The sequence below is a fragment of the Corylus avellana genome, chromosome ca3 (genome assembly GCF_901000735.1).
Source record: "Corylus avellana chromosome ca3, CavTom2PMs-1.0".
In the NCBI taxonomy this organism is placed as follows: domain Eukaryota; kingdom Viridiplantae; phylum Streptophyta; class Magnoliopsida; order Fagales; family Betulaceae; genus Corylus; species Corylus avellana.
The window spans coordinates 3,276,432-3,283,995 of record NC_081543.1 but is presented as its reverse complement, the minus strand read 5'-3'; the positions used below and the strand labels follow the sequence as shown (position 1 = coordinate 3,283,995).

The 7,564-nt window shown below is 37.5% G+C and overlaps 1 protein-coding gene across 1 annotated transcript; it reads right to left on the bottom strand.

Annotated features, from left to right (window-relative positions):
- Positions 1–369: 369 nt before the first annotated feature.
- Positions 370–6,289, bottom strand: LOC132175874 (uncharacterized). The gene is made up of 4 exons (XM_059587950.1): positions 6,137–6,289; positions 5,708–5,884; positions 2,831–4,381; positions 370–607 (listed from the first exon to the last, which is right to left on the bottom strand). Exons 1-4 carry the CDS (start codon positions 6,149–6,151, stop codon positions 572–574), a joined length of 1,779 nt encoding a protein of 592 aa, XP_059443933.1. The 5' UTR covers positions 6,152–6,289; the 3' UTR covers positions 370–571.
- Between the last annotated feature and the right edge of the window lie 1,275 nt (positions 6,290–7,564).

Sequence of the window (7,564 nt, the reverse complement as noted above, 5' to 3'; positions counted from 1 at the left end):
GTAGAAGATAGAGTAGATTGGATCCCACTCTTGGAATCCTCTTATTCTATTATTGTTCTTCAACATTTCAGAATACATGACACAGCTCAAAAACATGTTAATTTGTTAACACCATGTATGGCAGTTTAGAAAGATGAGAATTTAAGCAGGGGAAAACCCCTACTCAAATTCCAATGAGTGCTTCAAAGCCTCTTTGAATTGCTCCTCTGTTGACCAAATTAGAGCCTTTTTTGCACCCTCAAAAGGTTAAGTTATAGTCCACAATTCAAGAATATTCATAGGAACCTGTTAGGTAAACCCAAGATGGACAACAATGCCAATTGCAATTTAAGCTATTAAACTTTTGATATTATGCAAAAGAGAAAGATCAGAGAAAGACGGCAATACTGATATAACTTAATGGATAAATGATGCTCATGCATTATTCAGGGATCTACAGCTCTTCCTTGATAAGGCTACTGCCTTTTTGTCTAATTTTTTTTACCAAACACCTCTCCAAAATTATACTGCAGCAGGACTGTATTTGATTTCCACTCCAACTCAATATCCTTGAGTATGTTGATTGCCAGATCTACTGCCACCACTTCTTCTCCGATAAAGATATAAGCTGCGGAAAAAAAAATGCAGAAATATAGAACTCCATAGACATAACTCTGAAACTACCACGTAATTCTTATCACACCAATGAACCACATAAATATCATGAGGAATAAAACAGCTAACAGGAATGTTACGGCCATACAAGGAGCTTCATCCAAGCTTTCATTACAAGAAGTTGGGCAAGCAGCATAGTTCTCACATTACAACCAGCAGAAGATTTGCATTTTCCTTATTGCTTCCCCGATTTCAGGCTTCTGAACTTAAGATTAATCAGGTTTCCATAACTTGATAGAAAATTGTTCCCGAGTACTCTAAATTTCATCATCAGTTTTGCACTCACATTGATCAACACAATAAACATGATTTTAGGCACACCACATTAATAGCATACACATTGAAGTACACAGTTATCCTACTGCTTCAAGCCACATAGTAGCATGATCTATATATGTCAACAATGGCTGACCTAGTAGTTAGGGGGTCTTCAGCAACCCCAAGTTTTAACAACTCCTATAAAAGCATTATTTTCTATAACAGGGCCCGTCAATGTTAACTTTTCACCTCCGAGATGATTTCAGCTTTGTACTCTACTACTCTAGTACTCTTATGTCAAATAAATTTTAAAAGTGGATGGCCTCGCCAACACGCTATTTGTTTCGGAGCAAAACAACAAAGCAAAGGTGATGACTTTTAAAAAAACACAAGTACAGTGTACATAATTTGATTTGATTTGCCAAATCTTCACACTGCACAAGGGGCAAGCAGTGTTTTGTAACAATTTTTTTCCCCTGTTACTCTCAAATCTCTCTCGATCTTGCCTAGGAAAAAGAGAAAGCTGTTTATGGAAATTGCTCAGACATCAAAAAGCCAGGCTCCCCATGCGTTCTCACGCCCTGACACCCAAAATCGCTTAGGAATCTAGTTGTCTGATTTGGGAAGCTTGAAGCTTCACTCATGGCAGCTGCTCTCACAACCAGATAGGGCTTAAAAAAAAGTATGCAACTCTTTTGTGGAAAAAGGAGAGAGAGAGAGAGAGAGGAAATATTGTTTCGTAGCTTCTGCTCTAGCCTTTAATGCTCTTAATCTCTTATAATAATGTATCTTTTTCTTTCTAGTGTTGGGCATTTTCCATGGAATCAAGTCAGAGGTGAGAAATCAGAAGTGAGAAGCCCACATCTGGAAAACAACCCAACCGTCCACGCACCACCGACTACCGTGAGATGATTTTATGAACACGTAACTTTTGTATATAGTTATGACTTATAACTTAGTTTGGATTTAAGTTAAAGACTTTTCTACTTTTATTTTACATAAAGGTGCATGCACACACATATAGAGTGATTATATTTATCTATGTTATCTAAGTAGGTTCGGACCCCCATGCAAAAAATTCTGGTTCTGCCCCTGGTCATGTGTTTTCTGTTTTCCTTAGCCTGAAATGCTCCTAATGTAACCTTTGTTCTCATAAATATCAATGGCAAGGCAACATAAATTATGTATCTCAATTTGGAATACATTAAATAAAAAGAAATAAAATTATAGAACAATCTATATGCAAGGGATCCAATCCATATTTAGTTATCCAAAGTTTCCTGAGAGTTTCTCAAATTCTATGGAAGTATAGTTTTCTATTTCAAATATAAATGCAGGTTCTGATTATTCTACAATCCAGATTAACTAGAACTCATCGCTTTTTAAAAAAAAATAAAAAAAAAGCTATGTAGCTAATATGGAAACTAAACATTGGTGTTTCAGTTAAAGATAATTAAAGAGTGAACATTTTAGAGCATCTCATGAGTCAAGGAAAAAGAACAATTATAATGGACAAGGTCATTCGCTTAATGATGGCCTTAAACTACTTAAAACACAACATAGAAATATCATACTAAAGGAGGTATCCACATAAAAACTAATCACTAGTGGGGTAAGAGCAATTTTCCTTGTTAAATATTCAATCAAATAAGATCTTTGGCAATTGAAAGATCAGATGCATCTGTAAGAGCACATTTGTAGGGCAGACTATAGGCTAACCATATAGCATAACTAGGGCCACAGGCAATTTAATCCCAGGATATGATAAGGAAGTCTGAAATTCATAAAATCATTACGGTAAACACAGCTAGATAAACATTAGAGTTCTAGATGTAATTGTCATAGTATATTTAGGGTTAGCACAAGCATATGCTCACACACAATAAAAAGTGCATGCACACATAAATATATCACTAACCTGACGAGCAACCTGTGCTAGTCGCCGACTGTCTCGAGACGATTCTGTTATCAAGCTAGAATTCTGGGGTTCCAGAGAACCATTCTGTTTCTCCCCTGTCTTTCTCTTTGCAGTGCTATTGTCAAGAGATGAATCACCATTGGGGCTGCTTAAAGATTCCTTCTTGCGTTTTCTTCGGAATGTGTACTTGAGAAACCTATTATTTACAGTTTGACTAACTGCATCATTTAAATCTGATGCTTTCAGATCTGAGTTAACTAAGGACTCATCACATGTCTCAACATCTGTTCTGCAACCTTGAACCTCTGAATTCTCCGCAGATAAACTTTCCTGTGTTGTCATGTCCAACTTATTAATCAAAGCTGTACCATTGTTCATTGTGTTTTGAACACTACAAGCCTTGACAAACTCCATGTCATTTTGATTCACGTCAACAGATCCTAATTGCACACCAGTTGCATCTGAGACTAGCATTGGGACGACAGTGGATACTGGATCCTTTTGACCTTCATTCTCAATTATCTTAGAAATATTTTCTACTGCTTCCTCATTCTTATCAACTGAATCTGGAGAAGTTTTGGAGTTCGAAAGATCAGATGCTTGACACGTTTCCATGACTTGATCAGCAAGCGACCTACATGAGGGAGATCTACCTTTTACGTATCTAGCTGCTCGTTTTCTTTTCCTACAAAAGGACTTAATAATCTGCACGTGAATATCACTTCTACTTGCCTGCATCACTTTCACTTCATCTGGGTTCTTCTCTTCTACTCCAAGCATATTCTCAGCCTCATGAGTAGGTACTACACACAGCCCATTACCTTGTTTATATGAGGAAGCTTTACTTTTCTTATATCTAGTGGCTCTTTTTCTTCTTTTTTGGCGAAATGATTTAACAGCCTGCACTTTGATATGATTACCATCAGCATGCATCACTTTAAGTTCATCTTGGTTCTTCTCTTCTACATCAAGCATACTGTCAGCCTTATGAATAGATGTCTTATACAACCCTTTAGCTTCGTCTCCTCTAGTAAATGCTTCATTCTTTGCATCATCTATTTGTCCAGAAAAGGACAACTTTCCATCCAACAGGTACTTCTCAAATGCACGAATTCTCTGGGTGCATCCATTCTTATACAGCTCAGGCTCTTTGCTTCTCATTACTATGGAGGCAAAATAAGGGTTAGGAAGATAGCAATTATCCGTATGCAGGTCATTTGGACTATTACACTTATTGCCCTCGTATGTCAAATTCTTCATGGAAGATGTTGCGAGTGGTTGAAGTTGCAAACAAGGTAAAGAAGATGGAGACCCAGAAGTCCTGAGTCTATTCTCTTGTGATATTTCTTCCTGAATAGCAATATCATCCTCTAAATTTTGTTCATCCAAAGGCTGCAGTTGGTTGCTTTTGGTCCCTTTCTCCAATTCAGCCTGCACTTCTCTCAACTCTTCTCTAAGGTCTCTTACTATATCCTCCGCTTCCTGGAGCTGTGCTTCAAGCTCTTCAATTTTCGTCTGTTGACCCAAGGAAGTTAGCTCCGCTTCAGTGTCCTGTAAGTATGGCGCAATCATATAATGCTGTAATTTCATAGTTTAGCATAGATTCTACAATAAAAACTGCAGATGAAGACAGAGCAAAAAGGTCCTGGGTTTTCTTAGGAAAGATTCTACTCTGGAAACTTTTAGTGCCAAAAAGATAACATAATGATAGTTCACTCCATTTAAGCTGATCTGAAGAGGAAGCAGCTTACAGAAACTGGTTTGTGCCTAAATTGTGAACTTGTTACAAATGAGTCAAGAATGAAAATAATTTTGAAGTCTATTAAATTTTATTAGCATCAAAACCTGACTCTTAATTTCGAAGTAGAAACGTGGATGGTTGAACACATGATTGAAATTTCATAAAATTCTTTCCAAGCCCATGTGACAGATTAACTTATTCAACTGATCAAGTCTGTAATGTTTTGCCCAAAGTGGGAACAGGAAACCAAAAAAGGATCTTCATCAAGAAGATGATAATCTATATAAAGTATGGTATTTGATAGTCACTTTATAGGTTTCTCTGAGACAAGTTCCCCATTTTTGCTACTTCTGTCTATATGGTCCATTCCTGACCAAGTTTGCACCAAGAAGCCTCAAGCCATGCTATCTCATGTCAAGCAACTCCGAATATGTACATATAGCCACTTTCTTTATTATGCAACAAGAATGAAACAAGACATTGAACCCTAGGAAAAGAACAGTGAAAATTACTCCTGTTCAACCACGCAAATTAATAGCATTAGAAACAAAATGCAAATTACTTTCCTATAAAACTGAAGAAAAATGTATGAGTCTGACTAGTTAAAGACATTGTGCTAAATCCAACACCATTTGCTAGTCAAGCATACGTTAAAAGAGTCCACTTTCAACTTATAGCAAATTTTAAAGAGAAAACTCATCAGTAACAGAAAATGCGATTTCCCAGTAAAACATTTTTTACCCATCCATCAAATTGCCGAGAGTGAACATAAATAACACAACCACAGTCCAAGCCCACTAATTTTTTGGGGTTGGAGAATAGACCATATGACTTCTAAAAACATCACAAACAGACTGAAAATACGATTTTTCTCCTTAAAGAGCGAGATAAATTTAGAAGATTTCTAAGCAATCCACACCACAATTGATACCAAAAACGCAAAAGCAGCCCAAGGAAAAAATTTCAGTAAAGATCAGAACTTTCATCACCAAATAAAGATTTACTCCAAACCCATATCACAAAACACAACCAGAACAAAACCAAACTAGATATTCACACCGCCACATCAACAGCAAGAAAATCAAAACCAGAACAAAATAAAAAAGCAACCCCATTTGAGAAGAAACCCATTATACCTTAGAATCCAACATCTGTTTGAGCCTCAGAAGCATCCGAAGCGCCTCCTCTTTCGTCGAGACGAGCTCCTGCTGAAACCGAAGCGCTCTCTTCTCCGATACCATAATACGTGCCGCCGCCTCCTTGGCCGTGTTGAGGATTATCTCCGCATAGGCCTTCTTCAAAGCCGTCAATTTCTACCAACAAAACCAAACCACCAAAAATCAACAAAACCCCATTACGAAAAAACTCATAGAAAACCAATGGAACAAACAGAAATAAGATCAAAATCAAAACCCATTCAAACATTCCACAAAATCAAAATAACCAAAAAAGAAAAAAGAGGTAGTTGGTGGTGTGGGGGGGGGGTGGTCGTGGTGGAGGTTGTGGACTGGTTTCCACAGTTGTGGTGGGTCAGATTCTGATAGTGGCAGTTTCGTAAATTCTACCTCGGAGTCGTCCATTTTCGCTAATGCATAGAAGCCTTTGCTGGTCAGTGGTCTCTGACCAAGGTTGAAGGTTGTGAAGACGAGGAGGGAGGTTGTTCTGTTTTCCCCTTCTTTCTCAGCAGCTTGTCTGTTAGGAACTGAAAGCCCTGCCTCTTTTACCAGATTACCCTCCTTACTTCCTCGTAATCACGCCTCTGCCACCTCACAATCTCACATGACAAACCGTAACACCGGTGCGGTTTTTCGTTTTTGCCCTATGGTCGCGTTGCAAAGACAGTGGTCCCACCCCCACCCCCCACGGTAGTGACGTGGACCGGTAATACAATTACACGTGGAGGTTGTACACGTGGCCCGTTGCATGCAGCAGTTCGGTGAAGTTTTGAGGGGGGAGAACGGTGCCTTGGGAAGCGTGGCCGTGACAGTTGGGCGGTGGTGATTGCGGGCCTACTGTGGGGTAGCGGAACAGAATACGTTGTCCCAATCTGAAAACGGTTTTTGGATTTGAGAGGATTTAACAAAGGAGGAGAAAAAATATAACACATGTTTGAGGGAGACTCGGGCTGTCATCTCAGCTGTCAAACTCGTCAACACTCGAAGACCAAGAACGATAGTGATAGTGTCACAACCTTGAGGAGTTTCCCACAAAAACAAACCAGTAGTTTTGTAGTTGGTGTTCCTAGTTTTCTTGCATGCTTCCTATAGAGCTTACTTTGAAGGAGACATCGATCCATTAGAGTTTTGTATAGAATTGATACAACATTGTTGCGTGTTTCCGTCAAAACTATTTCTGATACTTAAATCAGTAAAAAAAATTTTGGGCTAAAAGTCATGGGCCTTTAGCGGCCTTCTATGACTATACAGATTCAACAGTAAATAACGTTCTAAGCTTTCTAGTGGTCTTTCGATATAAGTGCACCGAAGACCTTCCATAAACGGGTTTTTGGTAATTGAGTACATCAAAGTTTATTTTAAAGGATTCTCCTTCATTTGGTACTCAAATGTAAAAAGTTAATTTAGAGAAATATTAATTTTTTTTTATCGTGGAGAGAAATCACTACTTTTCTTTTTTATTTGTTATTTCTGTCTTTTTAATGACATGTTGTTTAATAGAGAATTAGTACAATATTAATGATTATGTGATTTTTCAGGTGATTTATTTTAGTAATCCAATATGCACCTTACCTTGTATTTTATATAATCAATCCAGATAAAGTATTATATACTACACCACTATCTCGTCTCTATCACACTATATTGATATGACATTGTCAATCCATTATTAACTTTAAAAAAATTTAAAATTTAAAATTTTTTTCAAAAAAAAAAAGTTGATCTGGTGGTATAATAAATAACAGTACTCATAAGTTAAATGTAATTTGGCTTTTGGACTATAATAAAATTTTTTGAAAAAAAATGAAAATTGATAAG

What these genes read in the sequence shown, in the direction of transcription:
- LOC132175874 (XM_059587950.1), bottom strand. An exon ending in AACAGATGTTGGATTCTAAG is followed by an intron (nt 4,382 to 5,707) that starts GTATAATGGGTT and finishes CCATACTTACAG; the next exon opens with GACACTGAAGCGGAGCTAAC. An exon ending in TAGCACAGGTTGCTCGTCAG is followed by an intron (nt 608 to 2,830) that starts GTTAGTGATATA and finishes TTTTTTCCGCAG; the next exon opens with CTTATATCTTTATCGGAGAA.